Below are 23,287 nucleotides of genomic sequence, written 5' to 3' on the forward strand. Positions count from 1 at the left end.
GCTGTACCATGGGAGGTTTAGGTTGGATATTGGGGAAAATTCCTTCATGGAAGGGGCTGCCCAGGGCAGTGGTGGAGTCCCCATCCCTGGAGGTGTTCAAAAAACGTGTGGATGTGGCACTTGGGGACACAGTTTAGGGGTGGCCCTGGCAGTGCCAGATCTTACAGAGCTTTTTCAACCACAATGATTCCACGATTCTGTTTAGGCTGGAAATGTGGAGTGCAAGGTCTTTGTTGACAGCACATGACTACTGAAGAAGATGAGTGGGATCCATGAGGAAAATCTGTCCCATAATCCAGATCATGGGAAGACTCAGGTGCTTTTTGAGTTTAATGGGTCATTTTTTCACTGCTCTTGCAGGAAAGGCTTGGAAATGTTTTCCTTATATCCCCTTCCTTGATGCAAAGTGACTACAAACTGCAAAAAGCTTTCTGTTCCTTTATTTTCCTTCCAGCAGGTGCCAGGATGCTTTTGGAAAAGGTCTGCTGAAAAGCAGACCTTAAATCCCTTAAGAACACGTGTTTTGCAAGATCTTGATGTGAAATAATGCAAAAATCCACGGTGGAGTTAAAAATTTCATTTTCCCAAAGACAGAGAGCAACAACAAAACTGTGGTGTTGTCAACACCATTTAATTTTAGGTAGTCCCACTGAAAATTAAATAGAGATTTAAAAAATGATTTTCCACATTTGTGGGACAGGTAGGACAAACAATTCTGCTTTCACTTTTCTACGTACAAAAGTGGTGGGTAGAAAGCCTGGAGCTCCTCACTACTATTTACTGGGGAGCTGAAGTTATTTTTCCTTACCCAATTTGCAGTTGCCAGACATCGGATTTCATTTTGCTTTCTGCTCCCCTGGCCGGTGCAGGAGTTTTCACATCCAAGTCTTCCTGCTGAACTGTCCACAACCCCTCATCCATGACCTGGAATTGCACATCTCATGTATAGAACAAGAACATGTTCCCACTCCTGCTGATCAACCTTTGCACTTCGTTCCAATCTTTCTTTTATCTGAGATTTGCCTGATGAAAATAATAATTCCTTCAATATTCAATGAATAATCAATGAATAATCAAAACCAGTGGAGCACATGGTACATCCTGAAGGTGTATTTATATTTTGAATCCCAAAATATAAATTAACTCGAGCAAATCAAGCGTGAACATTTCTGAAAGTAACTCTCCTGGTACTAGAGATGAGAAGTATAAATTTCCAAGAATTTTGATCTCTTGAAGAGCAGCTGGATCCCAGATCCCTACGCTGGAAGGAGGTTGTTTTCCTGGGATTCCTGCACCAGCAGATAGGTTGTTTCCTCTGGATACCTGGAGTGGCAGGCAGCTTGGATCCCAGATCCCTATGCTGGCAGAAGGGTTGTTTCCCCTATATCCCTGTGCTGGCAGGAGGTTGTTTTCCCTGGGATCCCAGGACTGGAAGAGTTTGGTTTCCCTGGATCCCTGGCAGGAGGTTGTTTTCCTGGGATCGTACACTGGTTGTTTCCCTGGATCCCTGCACTGGAAGGAGCTTTTTTTCCCCAGATCCCTGCAGTGGCAGGAGGTTGTTTTCCTGGGATCCCTGCACTGGTAGGAGGTTGTTTTCCTGGGATCCCTGCACTGGAAGAGTTTGGTTTCCCTGGATCCCTGCACTGGCAGGAGGTTGTTTTCCCTATATCCCTGCAGTGGCAGGAGATTGTTTTCCCCAGATCCCTGCACTGGCAGGCAGGTTGTTTTCCTGGGATCTCTACACTGGTTGTTTTCCTGGATCCCTGCACTGGCAGGAGGTTGTTTTCCCTATATCCCTGCACTGGCAGGAGATTGTTTTCCTGGGATCCCTGCTCTGGCAGGAGATTGTTTTCCCCAGATCCCTGCACTAGCAGGCAGGTTGTTTCCCTGGTATCCCAAGATTGAAATAGGTTTTCTCTGGAATTCCAGGACTGACAGGAAGGTTGTTTTCCCTGGAATCCCTGCACTGACACCTCCAGGGGCTGGACACATCCTACAGGAGGCACTGCCACAGTCCCTTGGTGGATGAAGGAGAGCAGGGTTGGATCAGTTATTGGAAGAAATCCCTCCCTGTGAGGGTGGGGAGGCCCTGGCACAGGTTGCCCAGAGAAGCTGTGGCTGCCCCATCCCTGGAAGTGTCCAAGGCCAGGTTGGACAGGGCTTGGAGCAACCTGGTTTGGTGGAAGATATCCTTGCCCATGGCAGGGGGTGGCACTGGGTAGTCTTTAAGGTCCCTCCAATCCCAACCAGCCTGGTGCCCTCAAGGTACCTCCTCATCACTTTGCACTTTCCACCATCTCCCACCCACAGATTGTAAAACATGATTATTGTGACCTCATTTTGAGGAATTCAGTCCCTCAGTCTGAGTCCTCACCTCCATCCTGGCACTGTCATCCTGTCACTCCTGGCCCAAGATCCCCCTGACAGCCCTGTCCACCCTCCTCTGCTCCCACCTGTCAGGTCAGAACTGACTTTTCCCTTTCTTTGTGTGACACAAAAACACATCACTCCGTGCAGAACTTGAGAGCACGAATTTACAGCGAGCAGGAAAAGCCTGGGCTGTAAATCTGGAAGGTTTGGACCGCTTGGATCGTGGCTCAACAGCCCCCGGATTTTTTCCCGGTGCTGAAACATCAGTCACTCAGCAAAGGGGTCCTCGGCATCATCGAGGCTCTTCTGCCATCTCGTGGAGCAGAGGAGCAAACACCCTCTAGTTGGATTTTAAATTCTAAACTCGAAGTTACAGAGGGGAATTTGAATGTTCAGTTCTGCCCTTTTCTTTAAAAAAAATATATAAAAAACAAACAAAAAAACCCCAGTGGAACAGGTAAAGCGTCAAGTGCTCCTCAGTCTCTGTTCAAGGGGGTTCTAACACTTAAATAATTTCCTTGTGGTTCTTGGGTTCAAAAAATTTGCTGAGTTATTAATTGTTAAGGCTTTCCAATCAAAATTAACGTTCATCTGTGCCTCCAGCCCAGTGCAAAGGTATGAACCATTCAGCAAGACAAGGACAAGATGTTGGGAATACTGGAAGTGATATGTTTTCCTCTTTATACCCACAACAGTGTGGCCATCCCTGACATAGTGGTTGGCAGGACATTTTTAGGGAAATGGGTGAATTTCTCAAAATTGAGTGAATTTCTTGCATTTCTTGCAATCTGTGCTGAGATCTCCCTGGCTCTTTGGGTTCTCCCCTCCCAGTTCCCAGCCTGGCAGCTCTGATGCCAAAGGAAGGTTTTGCAAAGCCATCAGCAGCCCCCAAGTGGAAGTGTTTGTTCCTGGACAGTTCCTCCAGTTCCTGTTCAAGGCATTTGTTGCCAAGATGGAATTTCACACTTGTGATGCAACTCATGGAATCACTTCAGAGTTTCATGGAGTGGGTTGGGTTGGAGGGACCTAAAGCTCATCTCATTCCACCCCCTGCCACGGGCAGGGACACTTCCCACTAGACCAGGTTGCTCCAAGCCCCGTCACACCTTGCCTTGGACACTTCCAGGCATCAATCTTTCCTTTCCTCTGCCTTTCTGGCCACTCCATGAGTGTGCAAACCACTCCTGCTGATCTTTTACCCCAAACCATTCTGGGATTCTATGCAAAGATCAGTTGGTATCTCTTTTTCTGGACCTTCCTTAGTTCTGTGATGCCCAAAGAGACCTTCCTGCAGGGACAGATGTTTAGGACAGATGTGCAAGAGGGGTGCCTCCCTTCCCACCCTCAGCTTCAGGCAAGGAAAGGTGATGAAAAGATGCCCAACCCAACAAATTAAAGGCAGGCCCTGCTAAGCCAGGGCATTCCCAGAGATGCCTCTGCATTCCCAGGATATCCTTGGCTTTGTGTCCATTCCATTGACCCCTTCCCTGTTTTCCAGGCAGGGAACATCAGGTGGGGGTTGGGCTCTGCTCCCAGGGAACAAGGGACAGGAGGAGAGGAAATGGCCTCAAGCTGTACCAGGGGAGGGTCAGGTTGGACATGAGGAGGAATTTTTGCATGGAAAGGGTGGTCAGGCACTGGAAGGGGCTGCCCAGGGAGGTGGTGGAGTCCCCATCCCTGGAGGTGTCCCCATCCCTGGAGGTGTCCAAGGGAGGACTGGACGTGGCACTGAGTGCTCTGGGCTGGGGGACAAGGTGGGGGTCGGGTACAGCAGGGAGGGGAGGGGAGGGAAAGGGAGAGGAGAAGAGGGGAGAGGAGGGAAGGGGAGGGGAGTCTGCAAACCGTGGTTCCTGCTGTCCAGTGCTCCTTCCTTCATCTTATCCCTTTGCACCCACTGAGAGAGCTGCACTTCAGGGAAGATGTAGGACAGCTGGTGTGACTCCAGAGAGGACCATGACTGTTCCTGGGGGACAGACCAGTAAAAGAGGACAGAAAAAATAAGCAGGAAATAAATAAGATTAGGGTGAGGATGAAAATATTGGATTTGGATTGGATGCCTAGAGAGTTGATAAAAGAGAACAAGGTTGGTCTGATCTCCATTTCCATGTGCAGAACTGGGAATTGTGGGCTGTTGGTTTTTCCCAACATTTAGCCTGGGCAAGAGAAGCTTTGGGCCTAAAGGGGCTCCAAGAGAGCTCGAGAGGGACTCTGGATAAAGGTCTGGAGGGACAGGACACAGGGAATGGCTTCCCACTGCCAGAGAGCAGGGTTAGATGGGATATTGGGAAGGAATCCTTCCCTATGAGGGTCATGAGGCCCTGGCACAGGTTGCCCAGAGAAGCTGTGGCTGCCCCTTCCCTGGAAGTGTCCAAGGCCAGGTTGGATGGGGCTTGGAGCAACCTGGGCTAGTGGAAGGTGTCCCTGCCCATGGCAGGGGGTGGGACTGGATGGGCTTTAAGATCCTTCCAACATAAACCATTCTATGATTCTGGGATTCTGTGAACTACAGCAAAGGGTTGATTCAAAGAGAAAAGGTTTAAATAACAGACACAGTGAAGCTTCAGACATTTCTGAGGAAGTTGTGGAATTTCCCTGGTTTGCACGACCTTAAGAACAAGTCAGAAAAGCAACTCCCAGGAACGACTCGGAAAGAATCACTTCTGGTTCGGAAGGAAAATGTAAATGTAAATCTGTAGTTCTACATAAATCTGTGTGGATCAATAGACCCCACAGATCTACCAAGAGATAGATCTGTAGATCACCATAAATCTGGATCAATAGATCTTTAACTCACAAAATCTGAATCAGCAGATCTGTAAGTCTGTTTGGATCAATAGATTTGTGTCTCGCTATAAATCTGATTGGATTGATAGATCTGAAGCTCACCATGAATCTGGATCAATAGATCTGTGGATCAAAAGCCCTGTGACCTCCTCTGGTTTCACATGGACACATATCCTGTAGCTCTGGGCAGGTGGGTCCTGGGGTCATTTCATAGAATCATAGAATCATAGAATCAGCTGGGTTGGAAGGGACCTCTGAGATCATCAAGTCCAACCCTTGATCCAACCCCGCTGTGGTTCCCAGCCCATGGCACTGATGCCACATCCAGTCTCTTTTTAAAAATCTCCAGGGACGGAGAATCCACCACTTCCCTGGGCAGCCCATTCCAATGACTGAGCACCCTCTCTGCAAAGAAATTCTTCCTAAGGTCCAACCTAAACCTCCCCTGGCACAGCTGAAGACCGAGCCCTCTTGTCTTGCTGATGGTTGCCTGGGAAAAGAGACCAACCCCCAGCTGGCTACAACCTCCTGTCAGGGAGTTGCAGAGAGTGAGGAGGTCTCCCCTGAGCCTCCTCTTCTCCAGGCTGAACAGCCCCAGCTCCCTCAGCACTTGTGCTCCAGTCCCTTCCCCAGCCTCGTTGCTCTCCTCTGGGCCTGCTCCAGCCCCTCAATGTCCTTCCTGAGCTGAGGGCCCAGAACTGGACACAGCACTCCAGGGGTGGCCTCACCAGCACTGAGTCCAGGGGAAGAATCACTGCCCTGGACCTGTTGGCCACACTGTTCCTGATCCAGGCCAGGATGCCATTTGCCTTCTGGCCCACCTGGGCACATTTGCATCCTCTAGTTCTCCCTCTTAATTCCTGATGCAATAAATCCAGCCCTAAATTCTTGGTGACCAAGTTCCAGCCCCAGAGATGAGCACGTCAAAGGTTATCTCTGGAGCCAGACCAGTGGGTCTGAGCCCATGGCAGGGAGTGGAACAAGATGGAACCCAAACCATTCCCTGTCTCATCCTCTGTGTCCCACATGCTTATCTTTAACCTCTCTGTACAAATCCCTTCCCCTTCTCTGCCTCAGGTGATCCTGTTACTCAGCCCATGGACTTTCTGACTCCCAAGGCTCATTTTCTTGCTGGTGCTTTTCTGGTGCTCCTCTGACTCACGTCCTGGAGAGACACCTGTGATCCAGGTGTGGGACATCCCTTCCAGACCAGCACTCCCAGACCACCCCCACAGGAAGGGATGGTCTCCACGAGGTGCTGATCATGTGCCACAGCACAGGCAGCTGGCAGAGCTTCTGGATCACCTTGTGGAACAACTTGGCCATGTTTGAGAGGTGAGGTCAGAGTTCTGTGCAGAGCTTTATCAGGCAATAAATGTTAATATTCCTCAGCCCTCACTGCCAGAGTGTCACCAGAATGGATTTCTTGTTTTTATGAAGGAGATGAAAGATTGATCAGAGAGAAGGCTCTAGAAAGGCTCCAATAACTGGACACCACCTGACTGGACACCCTCATACCCCCAGAAATCTGCACTACAAAGAAGTGGTTTGTACAAGGCCCTGTGTTGGTTTGACCTCACAGTGCTGCAGACTCAGGAATCAGGATCTACAGTTGCCTTTGTTTTACACAGAACAAACAGTATTCCTGCCATAAACCCCTGGAGGAAGGGCTCCTGTTCTGTTTGCACTCATTTGTCCAGTCTTTCCCCAAACCCAGCTGTCTCCTGACATCCTGTACCCGCAACAACCACCAGTCCCTCTCAGAGATCCACCAGTCCCTGACTGGTTAAACTGGTTTGGCTGTTTCTGTTGTTGCCCCTCAAAGAGAGGTGCAGAATCCTGGCCCTGCACAGAGACCCCAACAATTCCACCCACTCCCTGATAATGTTGTCCCAACACTCCTTGAGCTCTGGCAGTCCTGGGGCCACGACACTGCCCTAGGGTGTCCTGGGAGGAGCCAGGGAATGGTATCCTTGCTCTGGCAGGACAGTGGGAGTTTCCCAACCTTCCACTGAGAAGGCATCTGAGAATTGCCTTATTGCCCAGAGAAGCTGTGACTGCCCCTCAAAGTGTCCAAGGCCAGGTAGGACTGGACTTGGAGCAACCTGGGCTAGTGAAAGGTGCCCCTGCCCACGGTGACAAGATGAGCTTTGAGATCTCTCCCAACCCAAATCAGCCCATCCCTTTTTCTATTTTTAGTCATAACAGAGCTGCTTTTGCTCAAGGAACATTTTAGACATTGCCTTACCTTGTCGAGGAATTTTATCCTTTATTGAGACTTGCCTGTGAATCTGTAACTGCAAGAGCCACGTGAGACCAGATCCACTGTGACGTTTGCTGGAGGAGTTTATAATTATGACCTTGACTTCCAGATAATATTGTGATGAAACTCCCAGTAGCTCCTGCTGCAGATAGATACAAGCCCGTAATGAAAGAGAGAGTCCCTTGTCCACAGGGACAGTCTGTAGCTCCCAGCATCTTCTCCCAAACTTCCCCAGGTGGTTCCTACTTTTCTGTTCAGGCACTCCCTAAAAAGGCCAACTCAGAATTATTGGTGAATTTTTGAGGAAAAAATCATCACCTCTCTTATATCTTGACTCTGCCAAATATGACTTCGTAAGAAATTAGTGTAACAGAGCTCGGTGTGGGGCCCCATGGAGGAGGAAGGTGATTGATGTTCATAGAATCCCAAAATGGTTTGGGTTGTGAGAGACCTAAAGCCCATCTCATTCCCACCCTCTGCCATGGGCAGGGACACCTTCCACTAGCCCAGGTTTCTCCAAGCCCCATCCAACCTGGCCTTGGACACTTCCAGGGATCCAGGGGCAGCCACAGATTCTCTGGGCAACCTGTGCCAGGGCCTCCCCCCCCCCCACAGCCAACATTTCCTTCCCAATATCCCACCTAACTCTGCCCTCTGGAAGTGGGAAGATATTCCCTGTGTCCTGTTCCCCCATCCCTTGTCCCAAATCCCTCTCCAGCTCTCCTGGAGCCCCTTTAGGCCCCTGCAAGGGGCTCTCAGGTCTCCCTGGAGTTTCCCTTCTCCAGGTGAACCCCCCCAGCTCTCCCAGCCTGATCCAGAACAGAGGAGCTCCAGCCCTTGGAGCATCTCCCTCTGAGACTCTTTTTGAGTGGCAATTACAAACCAGTTTTGGTCACATCTCCAACCTGCTATAGATGCCCACAGTTAACTGTGGGGCAGTTCTTTGGTGTTCCTCCTGGAATGTGAGGGGAAAAGAATCCTCCCATGTGCTGCTCTGGGAATGAACTCATCACTCCAGTGCTGAGTTTTCTCTGCCGTTGACTTGTCGGGGTTCAGACCTCCCACCCTTCCCAAAAACAACCTGTTCAACAGTTTTATTGCCGGAATTGGCACCCTTTGTTATTTCTGTGAGTCAGGGCTCTTCTGCTGTGGCTTTGTGTTCTCACTCAACCACATCTGTCCCTTCCAACTCCATCCGGAACCACCACAAGGTCCCTGCCAGAGGCCTCTGAAGTTTGAGTCAACAAAGGTGATCAAAGACAGGGAACAGCTTTGCAGCACAAAGAGGTTAATGATACAAAGGCAATTCAGTGAAGTGTTCAGACAGCAGGTTCAGGATAATCACAAATATTTCCTTCTCATCCCCAAATCTGCCTCACACTTGGAACAAGCTTCAAAAAACACTCAAAAAAGTCTTCCAGAGCTATGAAATGCCAACGTAGTTCATGAGCAAACTGAGATACAGGTCCTTGGAAGCAGCACAGAAGTATCACTCGTGCTTGAAGGTTTCTGTGAGTAGCTGTCCTTCCATAATTAACTGTTCTGCACAGTTGTCCCCCTCACCCTTTTCCTCTCCTCTTTAGCAGATTAAAGTTCACCTCTCTCCCCTCTGCCACAGGCCCATCACCACTTTGATCACCCTGCCCTGGATTCTCCATCTTTTCCCCCCCTGGTATCACCAGGAGAGGGGTTGTACATCAAGTAAAATCAGTTGCCTGAGGTAAATCAACTGAATCCCAAATAAATGGGGACACTCAGGTGTGGGGAGACATCCAGCTGGGGTGTATTTACTATCTACAACAGAGGAATGCTGAGAGGAATATTGGGATTCAGTGTATCCCCTTATTCACTGGTACAATAAACAGAAAACATATTGATGTGATCAAAAAGTATCTCACCATGGCTGGGCTGAAAACACCAAAATAAGACCTTCTGATTCCAGTGTCTGACAGTGCAAATATCCCAGGCAGAGGAGAACACTGGGTTTGTCTTTCAGATTACTGGGGAAAAAAAAACCCAAGATAAGCTCCTGGAAAGATCTAAGAGCATGTTTATCTAAACCCTGTGATTTTTTTATCAGGCCATGGTAAAATATTTAATGCAAACAGTCTTTGGCTGTACCATGGCTTTTATAGACTTTTTATTGCTCATAAACCAAGTCACGTCATTGTTGGTACATTCTCTGACTCTTGTAGTTAAAATATTACCCCAAGGACAATCCCACCTTTGTGTGCTCAGTGTTTGCTGAGCAATCCTTGGGGATCCTTGAATTTGCAAGGGGTGGGATGAGACCAACCCCATCAGCTTTGCCTGCATTCACTCTGCTTTTTTACCAGGAAAAGCATTTAGCACTGAAATTTCCTAAAAAAAAAAAAAAAAAAAAGCTCTTTTTTTAAATTATGAAAACTGTTCTTCTGTTTCCAAGTCAGAAATTCACTGGTATTGAACAAAAAGACAAAAAGAAGAGGGATTGAGCACTGCTCAGAGAGGTTGTGGAGTCTCAATCCTTGGAGATACCCAAAAATCACCTGGAAACAGTCCTGGAAAAGCAGCTCCAGGGCACCTGCTTGGACAGAGAGCTGGAACTGGACCCCCAGTTGTCCCTTATAACATGAACCACTCTGTGATTCTGAGAAGAAATGGTTTTCAGCCTTAAATTGTTGAGAGTTTGAAAGGATGGAAATGGTTTTGGTGGTAAAATAACTTCTTTTTCTGCTTGTCTCAAATTCTGTCTGGATATTTTCCCTTAGGAGAAGTAAAAAAAAAAAAAAAAGAAAGAAAAAAAGAGGTGGGGAAAAAAAAATGTCAGTGCTTCAACAAGGAGCACAAATGTGGACAATAACAGATTTGGGCAAGTCCTAAACTCCAAAATCAGTCTGAAACTCTCTCAGGTCAGTACATAAAATCCTGTTGTTTGGTTAAAACCTGATTACAGAATTGCCCATCTGGTGGTTGGGTGAACACTCAGAGCCAAGGCCATGGCAGCCTCTGAGAAAACTTCCTTTTATTGGGGCAATCTCCAAAAATTGAGTGTATATGAAGTTTGTTCCAGTGGCACTTCCTTCACCCCTCTCCCAGGGACAGACCTCACTCCCAAGGATGTGCCAATGTCCCTCCCATCCAGTTGCAGCTGAACTCAGAGATACAAAAAGATTTACTGGCATGGGAAAATTTTGAAGCAGAAAATCTGCCCAATATTCCCTTTGATCTGGCTTCAGGTGGCTCTGATGAAGCTGCTCAAGGAAGTGTGGATGCTGCTGGTGTCCTGTGCCCTCCAGAACACTCCTGGACGTGGTGGCATCTCACTGACCCTCACTGAGCCATGAGAATGAATATTAAAGGCAGCTGATGTGTGTGCCCAGGAATAAAGGACAAGGAATTCCTGGGATTGGCTGCAATGGCTCAAATGTGATTGCACCAATGCTCCTGTTGTGTTGCTCTTCTCAAAAAGCCCACCTGCAGAAGACCAGGCCTTTCTGCTGCTGCTCTGAACTGTCTCTCTCCTGAGAGCTGCTCCTTGAACCCCCTGCTCTTATTTACTGGTTGTTGATTCAGTGGTGTGCTCAATAAAATCTGATTTCCAGCAAAATCATGTGCCCTCCTGGTTCACTTTCATCAACACTGAGTCAACTCTGCTAGCACTTTCCAGGTAGCACTGGCAGACAAGGAAACCCACTGAATTTAGAGTTCAGCACTGTGGGAAGGGCCCCAGTGACCCAGGAAGTTACTTTGCAGCCACAGCCACAACTGTTTCGTGCCCACAGACAGTTCTCTGTGTGAAGATATCATGGAAAAAGCTTAAAAAATTCTTTAATTGAGATTTAGATGAATATTTAGGCAAAAATTAAATACATTCTATGTCTCTCAAAGCTGTTCTGACAGATAACAGTTTGAGCCAGAGAGAAATAATGTGAATTAGCCCTCAGAACTTCTTGCCTTGTCCAAGGACAGATATTCACCACATCCTACAGCATCCAGGCCACAAACCACTTTAACAAAAAATGCTGTAGAAGAGAAAAAACCTGACACAAACAAACCTCACAAATAAATCCACCTAGTCTACTCAGGGTCAAGATATAGTGTGAGTGTGAAAAGAATAAATTCCTGAACCATACCTGAGCGTGGAAATATCTCATGGATCCTCTGCAGGATCTGCTCACAGCACTCCCATGTTATTTCCTGCCTTACTCTGCCCTTTTGGCCTCTCATCACCTGTTTTACACAGTCCTTCTGTACAGCAACAAGAAATGGGATACAGAATTTTCTAACAAGAGCCCAGAGATAAGAGTTGTCTGCAAATCTCACCTGAGTACAGAGATAACGACACCAGGGTGACGTCTGTGCTCTCATTAGGGATTAAATATTAATAGGAAATTATGGAATCGTATCAGAGAATCCCAGGATGGTTTGGGTTGAAGGGACCTTGAAGATCATCCAGTTCCACCCCACTGCCATGAGCAGGGAAACCTTCAACTAGCCCAGGTTGCTCCAAGCTCCCAGTTTCAAGGCATCAGGAAGAGCCTTATTTTGAGACTGTCTCTTTGGAATTTGCTGTTGGATGGGTTTTGTCCTGGAGTGCTCAACACTCTGGATGTAAGGAATCCTCTTCTCCACAGTCACAGCTTTTCTATCCAATGAAATGGGAATTTGTACACCTAAAGTTGCTTTTTAAACAGCATTTCTGGATTTAGCCACCCACTCCCTGTGCTCAATGTGTAGCTTTGGAGCACTGAGAGTCTTGTTGGAACTTGGTTGTTGAGTTGAGGGCCCCGTATAGAAAAAATGGAGGCAATAATTCAACAGTTAAAAGGGAATAATTTAAAATCTCAGATATAATCTTATATTAGTATGAGGGAGCTGGGGGGGCTCAGCCTGGAGAAAAGGAGGCTCAGGGGGGACCTTTTAGCTCTGCAACTCCCTGACAAGAGGGGGGAGCCGGGGGGGGGTCGGGCTCTGCTCCCAGGGAATGAGGGACAGGAGGAGAGGGAACGGCCTCCAGTTGTGCCAGGGGAGGCTCAGGTTGGATGAGCAAATTTCCTTCACGGAATCCCAGGTTGGATAAAAAGATTCCTTCATGGAAAGGGCAGTCAGGCACTGGCACAACTGCCAAGGACACTGGCAGGGTTCCCATCCCTGGAGGTGTTCAGGTGTTCAGGTGGCCCATCCCTCTGGTGAGTGCAGAAAGGGGAACGGAGCTGGGGAAGGGGCTGAAGCACCAGGAATGTTTGAGGGAGCTGGGGGGGCTCATCCTGGAGAAAAGGAGGCTCAGGGGGGACCTTCTCGCTCTCTGCAAATCCCTGACAGGAGGGTGGAGCTGGGGGGGTGTCGGGCTCTGCTCCCAGGGAACAAGGGACAGGAGGAGAGAAAACAGCCTCAAGCTGTGCCAGGGGAGGGTCAGGTTGGACATGAGGAGGAATTTCTCCATGGAAAGGGTGGTCAGGCATTGGAAGGGGCTGCCCAGGGAGGTGGTGGAGTCCTCACCCCTGGAGGTGTCCAAGGAATGACTGGACGTGGCACTCAGTGCCCAGGTAGGGATCAGGCACAGGTTGGACTCCATGACCTTGGAGGGCTTTTCCAACCTCAATGATCCTGGGATTCTGTGACCACAAATTAGTTTAAGTTCAGGACACATTAATAAGATATGTTTTATTGCAGTGAATACCCGGACATGACACACCTTATATAGGGAGAAAGCAAGACTGTCCCAACACAAAACTCACCCCAAAACCCAGTAAAAACATAGAGAAAAAAAAAAAAAAGAAGTCCAAATTATTACTGGTTTTATTTCATATACAGGTTATAAACATGGGCAGATCCTTCCTTCACTGTCTTGCCACCAATAACTACAACCATGAGGCAGTGCTTTCCTTTCTAAGTGATTCCAGCACTGTAAGTTGGAATTCCTTTCTCCTAAAGGGAGCTGAAAGAACATGGATATCCAACCACGTGGGAAGTGTCCCTGTGCTCCTCTGCATCCCTAAATACACAGCAATTAGTACAAGTAACAGACCGATTTCTGGCTGTGAAAAGGTTGCTAAACAGCAGGAATTTATCCCAAGTTATTCGCTGCAGTTCTGTTGCAAACAGAGAGGTGTCACCTGCAGACAGGGAGAGTAATCCAAGGCACTGGGGAAGGGCTGGGAAAGGGGATAACCCAGTGCTGTGTGCAGGGGAGGCCAAATCACAGGCAGATATTAGTGATCAGATATTACTTACTAGACATTAAATACTAGATATTAAATATTAGCTACTAAAAAGGCTGCAGGAGGCTGCTGATTTTCAACTGGGAGCATTCAAATCCCAGCAAAATGGTGGGAAATGAAACCCAGGACATTTTCATTCAAGTGTGACCCCACTCCAGCAGCACTGGAGGCTCTCGGGTGAGGTCTCAGCGTCCTTGTTGGCAGAACTGCCCTGCTGGTGGTACCTGATGCCAGCACCACAGGTCTGCACGAGCCAGCAGTTCCACTTTGGCTGTGGTAGGAGAGATATTGATTGGTGAAAGGATGTGATCTCGCCAAAGGAATGCACAAACTTGCCAGCTGGACACCTCTTCTTCGGGATGGTTCTTCACTCAGAAGCACCCGGCACAGGCGGCATTGGCACAGATCTCACACAGGTCATCCTGAGCAGCCAGGCCTGGCACAGGGAGAGGGGGGGTGAATCAGAGGCCAAGGGAGCAAAGGACTTGGAGAGCCCTCCCCATCACTGTCCTATTGCTTTAATATTCCTTGAAAGTACTGCTGCTCTTGCTAAAATCTGGCTTAAGGAATGAAACCGAACACAAATTCATCGGGAAGCAAGAAGAACATGTTGAGGCAGCACATGGCAACATTTCTTTCTGAAGTGCCCATTGCATTGGACAGGATATAAATTGAATATAATAACATGAAAAAGCAACCAGTGCAGCAGCAAAGCATGGCAGGGGAGCTTTGAGCAGCAGGAATGGCTTTAAGTTGAAAAAGGGTCGATTTAGATTAAATATTAGGGAAGAATATTGTTCCCTGTGAGGGTGGTGAGGCCCTGGCACAGGTTGCCCAGAGAAACTGTGGCTTCCCTATCCTGGAAGTGTCCAAGGCCAGGTTGGACAGGGCCTTGAGAGATATGGTCTGGTGGAAGGAGTCCCTGCCCATGGCAGGGGGTGGAAGTGGATGGGGTTTATGTCCCTTCCAATCCAGACTATTCAGTGATTCCATGATTCTACTTGGATGAACTTTTTAATGGTGTGCACAGGGCACAGCACAGCAGGAATCTTCTTCAGGGGCCTCACACCTCGTGCAGCCCAACCCTTGTGGGAGAAAAAGTATCATAAAGGCAGAACAAACCCTCTCAGCTCCTTCAGGAGCAACAGGACAGTCCTTCCACGGCTTTACCTCTGGCCACTTTAATGTCTAAGGTGGAAAAGCGGTATTAGAATGGCAACTCTGCAATATGAGAGACATACTCAGCCTCTGGAAAATCTTGGGGGCATCTTCCCTCTTGCACACAGACTGGAATTCCTCAGGGAGAGATTTCTCGAGGCACAGGCTGTGACTGGCCACGGGCACCACCATGCGAGGGCTGATGGGCCTATTTTCATCCATAAGCTCCTTCAGCTTCTTCACAGATTCCAGAGGGAATTTCAAGTCTCCATCCTGTGTAGAAAGAACCAGAAGAAAAAAAAAGACACAAGGAGAGTCAGTCCTCAGGTAAATCCTTTCCATTTCAACCTCCAGCTCTCCCAAAAAATGTAAGAGAGGGAAAAGGCAGTGCTGAAAGGAAGGCTGGATAAAACCTGTGCTGACTCAAGGCAAAATCATGAGATCTTGAAGGCACAGATATTGCAGAGCAGCTGTGAGACCCAGCTGCTGGTCAGGCCTTTGTTGGGTGTCACAGTGGACAGAGACACAACTGGGGCCTTGCTCATCCCCATGAGTGATACCCAAAACACCTGGGGCCAAAAGAGCCAGGCCGAGAATCCTCAGCTTGGAAAATAGATGACTGGGAGATATCATAGAAACATGAAATGGTTTGGGTTGAAAGGGACCTTAAAGCCCATCTCCTTCACCCCCTGCCATGGGCAGGGACACCTTCTAATAAACCAGGTTGCTCCAAGCCTGGTCCAACCTGGCCTTGGACACTTCCAGGGATGGGGCAGCCACAGCTTCTCTGGGCAACCTGTGCCAGGGCCTCGGGGAAGTGGCAACTTTCCATCAATTTAGAATCACAGAAGCTTCTGAGTTGGAAGGGACCTTCAAGGACCACCAAGCCCAACTCCTGGCCCAGCACAGGACACCCCAACAATCCCACCCTGTGCCAATTTTAAACTTGTCTTACACACAATTCATGGAACTCAACTTACTGGAAGCACAAAATATGACACTTCTCAAAGCTCACTGCAAAATCTCACTGCAAAATCTTCAGGAGGCCAGGACAGGATTTTGGGAAATATTACTCCATTATTTTAAATCACTGTTAATGGTCACTCCCTCAGTTCCCAGTGAATTCCCCCTTTTGATGTCATAAATTTAAGCTGCATGTGTTGCAGCTGCTAAACCAAGTCCACAAAGTTTGTGCCTGTCTGCAGATTAGAAGAGCTCGGGATCTTTATCTTCTCTTTTAACCTGCTTTAATGGTCAACATATCCCAAAGGGGAGGTAGAAGGTGTCACCGCCCATGGCAAGGAGTGGAATAAGGTGAGCTTTAATGCCCCTTTGAACCCAAACCATTCTGGGATTCTGGGATAAAACAACTCATTCACAGCAAAAAAAAAAGTGATTCTGATAGAGCACAAGACTAAATTTTGTCTTTTGTTTTGTAATCTCATGAGCCAAGTGGTGAAAAGTGGTGAAAAGTGGTGGTAAGTGGGGAGTAGTTGGCTCTGATAGATTTCATGTGGGTTTTTTACAGAATCAGAGAATTCTGGTGTTAAAGATTTACAAAAAAACCCAACCACGTAAATTTTGGATATTAAATTTCTCAAACAAGTCAAACTCTTTGCTCTTGCAGTCGGTTTATTTTTTTACTCTGGTCAATTTATCAGTTGGACTCAATGATCTTAGGGGGCTTTTTCAACCTTAGTGATTTTAGGATTCTGTAAAGGATGGTCAGGCACTGGTTCCAGGGCAGTGGTGGAGTCACCACCTCTGGAAGTAATCAAAAAACAAGTGGATGTGGCATTTGGGGACATGGATTAGTGGTGGCTCTGGCCACCTGGCTGGGTTAATGATTGGGCATGAGGATCTCATCTCCAACCTAAACCAGCTCTGGTTGCCTGTGATAAATCAAATTTTCCTGTATAAAAGGAGTTCCAAATTCAGCTGTTGCTCACAGACATCAGAAACACAAAACAGAGAACTAAAAAAAGGTGGATTTCAACAGGGACAATTTCAGAGAACCCAGGAATTAGGAACAAACTCTTAGACATGCAGGTCATGGGTACAAAAGAGAACAAAGGAACAACAAAAATAGGAAAAAAAACCCCCACACCAGCTCAGATAAGAACAATGTATTACAGAGCTAAATCTGAGCAGGTGAACCCCTCCAAGGGGAGGTAACTCATATTCCTCCAATTTCCATCCTGTTCCCTCCAGATTTGTGATGGGAAGCACCAGGACAGTGACACTCAGACTTCAAAACCAAGCTGGGACATCAAATGAAGCTCTTTGCAAAACATTTCTTTAAATGAACTATTTCTGGGCTATTAAAGGAGAGGGAAGGGAGGTTTTGGGGGAAGAAGTTTGGGGAAGAAGGATGGAAGCCAACTTTTTGCAGTGAAGAATAAGTGAGACCTCAGGGATCTCGAGTGGTGAAAGGAGGGCAGCACACCCAGAGCACAGTGCTGGTGTACTGGGGAAAACATGGATTTAATGGTTAGCTCAAAATCCACTTCCTGCACTTTTACCTAACCCAGAAACAGCTCTTCTCATTTAGGGTTTGTTTTTAATGCCTCCAAGTGGAAAACTAAGGGGTTTTTTTCCATGAAGTAGGAAGATATCTGCTCCCCAAAAGACTAATTTGTTGAAGAATGATTTGGAGGAAAGGAATAACTGAAACCTTTGGATATCTCTGTCATCCAAAGGACAAAGAGAGGATAGTCCAAGGCACAGAGACACCTTATCCCTGGAAAGCTGCTGGACACACAGAGTCATTAATTGTTTAAGGAACATTAATTCTCTTGGAACTCTGAGGAAGTTGTTGGCAAGTGAAATCTCCCAAACCATTTCTCAGGATGACCCAAAGCTCTCCCAAGGACAGACCAGAGCACTGCAGGACCTTCCTAACTGCTTCCATGTCACATGGAATATCAGTCTCTGCACATGGAATATCAGTGTGTTTACATGGAATATCAGTTTGTGCACATGGAATGTCAGTCTATGTCCTTGGACTGTCAGTCAGTGTCCACGGAATATCAGGGGCTGTGTACTTTGGAAAATTTAATAGAGCCTTGTCTAATTACTTCTCTGCCTCTTGATATTCCACTGGATGGAGGAAAGCACTTTTTTCACCTTTTCTTACAGGTGAAACTCGTAGGTCCATCCCATAAACACACAGATTGTTCTCATAAAGACCCTCCTGCCCAGACCCAGGTGAGACAAGACAATTTCTCTTGTGTCACACCTCGTTTACATCATTCTCCAAAGTTAGAGGTTTGCATCAATTCCCTGAAATTTTGTGGCTTTGGATTAAAATTAGAGACATCCCCAGTTCTTGCACCTTGGGATTATGTGCCAAGGAAAACCTCAGACACAAAACACCTCAGTCCCTGAGAGATTTCTGAGCAGGGATATGCCAGCAGAAGGCAAATAAACAGCATTTTAGTGGCACCCAGAGAATTTTACAGAAAGCAAACCTGGAGCACAGGGAGAGGCAGTTGGATACCAAGGCAGAGAATACCAAAAGTCCAGGTCTCTTTACTTGAGCTCAAGATTCCTGTTGCAGCCCCAAGTTTGAATAACATCAGCACCTTGTTGAACACCTTAATACCAAAAAATTAAAGAGAGAAAACTCACCTGCACATAGACTGCCCAGGAGCTGTGCACCAGCACAATGACTGCCAGGATGGCAGAGGGAAGGAGGCCTCTCATGGTACCTGCAAAGCTGAGCCTCTGGTAACCTTGATATAATTTATTTTCTCTAGATTTGGTCTTTCTCTGCCTTTTTTTCTGTCTCTCAGACCTTCTCTCTGCCCAGCACTCAGAGTTTATAAAGACTTCTCCAAGTATTGGCTTGGTAATTCATTAATCCAAGCTTTTTATGGACATATCATAAAGCCCCAGAGGACTCTCAGTTATCTGCTCCTTGGCAGACCAACTCAGTCACACCCAAGCAGATCCTGGGATTTATGAGGGACAAAAAGGTTTTGAAGGAGACACAAAAAAATTGATCCAGCCATTACCCTCTTCTTCGGGTTCCAGGTACTAAGAAGGTGCAAATATGGAATCATGGAGTTAATGTTGGGAAAGACCTCTGAGATCACAAAGTCCATCAACCCAGCACCTGATAAAATGGGTCTTTTCATCACTTAAATAATGCACACAAGTGCCACCTCCACAGGTGTTTTGAACACTTCCAGGGATGGTGACACCCCCCCCAGTGCCCTGGGCAGCTGTGCCAGGGCCTGACCACCCTTTAGTGCTGCTTCTTGCAGCACCTTATTAAAATCCAAGTGTTAAAAGGCATGAATAAGGAAAAAGCTGCCAGGAATCAAATCCACTTCTCCATGAGTTTCATTCTTATCCACAAACATGTGACAATGTCACATGGACAGAGAGGCAACAACTTACCTCACTCAGCTCAGGTCTGACATCAAGCTCAGATCCTTTGATCTGTAAATGATTTCTGGCATTTTGTGGTTTTGGATTAACAGGGACAGCAGGAAACCAACATTCCTGGTCCCAGTAGAGCAGGAGGGGGCAACAGTCACCCACTGAGAACTTCCTCAGGTCTCAGCAGTGTTTGGTGCCACAAAGGCTCCGGTTGTTGATGTAACTTTGTTGGTGAAGTTACAGTGCAACCACCATTCTGCTTGGAACCAAATCCCAGGAACTAAAGCAGCCTGGAGATCCCAGGCATGGCCTTGGAGGAGGGAATGGGAAATCTCTGGTTCAGTCTAACCCAAAAACTGTGCTGAAGTAACCCTAGAGCTGACAGTGTTGCCTGGGGACTGGCTGGCCTTGCTTCTCTCCACCAGCCCAGTTCATGCCTCAGCCATAAAATTTGGACTCCTGGAAGGACCTCTTTTAACAATAGGAGCAGGTTTCCTCTTCTGTTCTGATTTCTCTGCTTTCTGTCTGCCATGGCCAGGAGCCATCACTGACAAATCCTCAACAACTCAACTTCTGCCCTGAATTTCATCAGTGTGGGCCAGGGATGGAACTGCAGAGGGCACAGAAAAGATCCTCTGAAAGAAATTCCAGGGGGAGTCTCTACAACCATTTCCTTCTCCACAACCTGCTTTATCCTGACCCTTTTTAAGACCGAGTACAGGTTTGTGGAGACTGAAGAACAGATTAAACAGGGACTGAGGGGAGCAGAGACTTGTTGAGGATGGAAAAGATCTCCAGGATTATCAAACACAGCCTTCAGATCAAGTCCAGCCTTGCAGAGAAGGCAAAGAGACAGAGGTGCTTTCTGGGGGAAACAAACACACAGTGACTGGGAGCATCCCAGAGATTGGAGAGAAGGGAAATAGAGAGGAGGAAGTTTACAGAGGTGTCGTAAGAGACATCCTAACCCTGAACCCCACACCAAACATTCGCCTAACTCGAAGGCTCACCCCAAATTTAACCCTAACTATAACCCTGAACCTCACTCCAAATCCAACCCTAACCCTAACCCCAAACCTAACACTAACCCCATCATAACCCTAAACCTAATTTCTAACCCTAAACCTAGTTCCTAACTCTGACCCTAAGAACTAAACCTGACCCTTAACCCTAATGAAAAATATAATCCTAACTCTGACCCTAATGCTAAACCCAACCCTAATCGGGTTAACCCAACATAACTCTAATACTGCCACTAAACCTAAACCTAATACCTATCTCTGAACCTAATGCTAACACTAACTACTAAACCTAACCCTAAAATAATCCTAATCCTCACTGTAATACACTAAACCTAACCCTAATGACCAAAAATAATCCCTAACCAGAACACCAGCCCTAACACCCTAACCCCTAACCACAATGTTAAACCTAATCCTAACCCAAAAGGTTGGTCAAAGGATGGACCAGGCTTTGCTCAGTGGGGCCTGGCAATGGGACAAGAGGGATGGGTGGGAACTGATGCCCAGGAAGTTCCAGCTGAGGAAGAAATTCTTTGCTGTGCAGTGGCTGAGCACTGAGTGGACTGTCCAGAGAGACTGTGGAGTCTCCTCCCTGGAGATATTACAGAACACTTTGGACACAATCCTGTTCCACGTACTCTGGGATGGAGCAGGGAAGTGGGACCAAGAGACTCACTGTGGTCCCTTCCATGTCAATCCATGTCCAGCAGTGGCACTTGGGTCACCAAACACTCTTGTTCCCTGGTGCACAGAAGCAACTCACACACCCAGGTGAGGGATTCCTTTATTCCATTTTTCCTGGTGCACTGTGGCTGCCCTGAGCCCACGTCCCACTTCTGCTCTTCTCTGGGGTCATGGAGCTCCTTCTGCTTCACCAAGCTAAGGGGGAATCATAAACTGTTCAGCTGGAGTTGCAGAGAGGAGGGCAGAGACCTTCTGCTCACCAGGTGTGGTCCTGGAGGGTTCTGAGGTGTACAAGATAGCCTTGCCCTGCCAAGGTGCCAAGACCTGGCCAGTCCAAACCCCAGAGGAACCCATCTGTGTCCCCACCTGGCCTGGCTGTGCCTGTGGCCACAGCCCTGGGGCTGAAGGGCAGGTCTGGCTCAGGGGCACAGCCCCACAACTCCCTGCTCTCTTTTCACCCATCCAGCAGGACAGGACATCCTTCCTGGGGGAAAATACCTCCCGTGCCTGGGAATACCCACCAGAGGAACTGTCTTGGGACCATTTCCTCAGCTTGTTGATCTGCAGGGCCTTCATACACTGCTCCCGGGACACCCGGAATGACTCCAGGTTTGCCAGGACCTGCTTTGCTCGTGGTGTCCTGCAAGGACATGGACAGAGTCCCTCTTGCTCCCTGGCTGAGACCCTGCCTAGCACAGCCCCTACCCATTCCTACGCCTGTCTCTGCTCCTGTCCCAGCCCCTGACCCTGTCCCTGTCCCTGTCCCTGTCCCTGTCCCTTCCCCTGCTCCTGTCCCAGCCCCTGACCCTGTCCCAGCCCCTGACCCTGTCCCTGCCTTCTCCTGTCCCTGCCCCTGCCTCTGTCCCTATCCCTGTCCCTTCCTCTGCTCCTGTCCCAGCCCCTGACCCTGTCCCTGCCTTCTCCTGTCCCTGCCCCTGCCTCTGTCCCTGTCCCTTCCCCTGCTCCTGCTCCTGCCCTTGTCCCTGTCCCAGCCCCTCTCCCTGTCTCCGCCCACTCCTGTCCCTGCCCCAGCCCTTGTCCCTGTCTCTGCCCTCTCCTGCCCCTGATCCTGTCCCAGCCCCTGTCCCTGTCCCTGCTGCTGTCCCAGCCCCTGCCCCATCCCTGTCCTGCCCCTGTCTCTGTCCCTGTCCCTGTCCTGCTCCTGTCCCTGTCACTGCCCCTGTCCCTGTCCCAGTCTCTTTCCCTGTCCCTGTCCCTGCCCCTTCCCACTCCTACCCCTGTCCCCATCCCTCTCCCTGTCCCTGCCTCTGTCCCAGTCTCTTTCCCTGTCACTGTCCCCCTGTCCCCTTGTCCCCCTCCCTCTCCCTGTCCCTGTCCCTACCCCCTCCTGCCTCTGTGCCCACACTGCCTTTGGCCCCAGCACCCCGTTCAACACAGGACAAGCTCCAGGCCCATGAGACCCTGGACATCATGGGTTATCCTGGGATACACTGGGGAAATCCAAGGGGCCATATCCAGCTCAGGGCTCCACTTTTCCCTACCACCTCCTCAATCCTCTCTGACTTTTCCAAGCTCTTACTTTGGCTTTGGCCTCCTGCCAAGAGGGGAAGGGGTTTTCATGGTCTCCTCTCCCTGTGGGGACAAGGCAGCTGCCACTCCTGCCACAGCAGCTGCCCTCTTCTTCCTCACCCTCTCAAACTGCCCTGGGGGGGAGGCAGCTTCCTTCTCCGGCCTCCCCTGCTCTGCCACGAGTAGGAACTGTTGTGTGGAGAAAAGGGAGGCAGCTCAGACATTTTGGCAACAGTCCAAATCCCATCCCACAGCCTGTGACCCAAGGGACACTTTGCTTTCCTCCTCTTTCCCCCAAAACCCTTGACAGGGACCTTCTGCTTCCTATGGAAACCTCAACTCTCTAAAGACCCAGTTCAGGGAAAAAGCCCCGGCAAGGGCAGCACAGACCAGTGGAGTCATTCCCAAGGCCAAGGGGAGGAGCCAAAAGGCATTCTGGAATGAACACATCCAAAGGGATCCTTCAAGCCTCCCTATCCTCAGGGTGGATGCAGCCTTCCCACAGGGGGACAGGACATGATCCCACACCTGTGTCACACACCAGGACACAGGACATGATCCCTCATCCATACCCTGTACTGGGACACAGGACAGGATCCCACACTCGGACTATGTACTGGGACACAGCTCACCTGCCTTCTGGGAGCAAGGACATCAGCTCCAGGCGCTTCCATCTGCTCCACAGCTCTGCCCTTCTGCACAGAGCTCCCAATAATGGGAGGCAGCAAACTGCAAACACCACAGGAGCACCTTGTTTGAGGAACAACATCCCCCCAGGGCTGTGCCCTCCCAAGATCCCTGCGCATTCCTCCCACCCCATGGGAAGAAGCTGAACAGGAGCCAGAGTGTGCCCAGGTGGCCAAGAAGGCCAATGGATCCTGGCCTGG

The 23,287-nt window shown here is 48.7% G+C and overlaps 2 protein-coding genes and 2 long non-coding RNA genes across 5 annotated transcripts in view; 1 reads left to right on the forward strand and 3 right to left on the reverse strand.

Annotated features, from left to right (window-relative positions):
• Positions 1 to 235: 235 nt before the first annotated feature.
• On the reverse strand, positions 236 to 7,492 carry LOC113954197. The gene is made up of 4 exons (XR_003530140.1): positions 7,403 to 7,492; positions 4,213 to 4,333; positions 809 to 924; positions 236 to 649 (listed from the first exon to the last, which is right to left on the reverse strand). It is a non-coding gene; the product is annotated as an uncharacterized LOC113954197 (long non-coding RNA).
• A 1,126-nt stretch (positions 7,493 to 8,618) lies between these two features.
• On the forward strand, positions 8,619 to 10,974 carry LOC113954226. The gene is made up of 3 exons (XR_003530146.1): positions 8,619 to 8,928; positions 9,036 to 9,137; positions 10,636 to 10,974. It is a non-coding gene; the product is annotated as an uncharacterized LOC113954226 (long non-coding RNA).
• A 2,057-nt stretch (positions 10,975 to 13,031) lies between these two features.
• On the reverse strand, positions 13,032 to 18,606 carry LOC113954243 (guanylin-like). The gene is made up of 3 exons (XM_027658310.1): positions 18,409 to 18,606; positions 14,862 to 15,051; positions 13,032 to 14,056 (listed from the first exon to the last, which is right to left on the reverse strand). Exons 1-3 carry the CDS (start codon positions 18,481 to 18,483, stop codon positions 13,992 to 13,994), a joined length of 330 nt encoding a protein of 109 aa, XP_027514111.1. The 5' UTR covers positions 18,484 to 18,606; the 3' UTR covers positions 13,032 to 13,991.
• Positions 18,607 to 20,952: 2,346 nt separating this feature from the next.
• LOC113954193 (coiled-coil domain-containing protein 81-like) overlaps positions 20,953 to 23,287 on the reverse strand; it is a 7,759-nt gene continuing 5,424 nt past the window's right edge. For both annotated transcript variants that reach the window (XM_027658214.1, XM_027658215.1), the window contains exons 8-11: positions 23,033 to 23,129; positions 22,411 to 22,589; positions 21,392 to 21,510; positions 20,953 to 21,065 (exon numbers count right to left, since the gene is read on the reverse strand). In XM_027658214.1, the coding sequence (XP_027514015.1) occupies positions 21,058 to 21,065; positions 21,392 to 21,510; positions 22,411 to 22,589; positions 23,033 to 23,129 (403 nt within the window). In that variant the 3' untranslated portion in view covers positions 20,953 to 21,057. The remainder of the gene's footprint in view (positions 21,066 to 21,391; positions 21,511 to 22,410; positions 22,590 to 23,032; positions 23,130 to 23,287) is intronic.

Source organism: Corapipo altera, unplaced genomic scaffold, assembly GCF_003945725.1.
Source record: "Corapipo altera isolate COAL_440 unplaced genomic scaffold, ASM394572v1 301, whole genome shotgun sequence".
NCBI classification, from domain to species: domain Eukaryota; kingdom Metazoa; phylum Chordata; class Aves; order Passeriformes; family Pipridae; genus Corapipo; species Corapipo altera.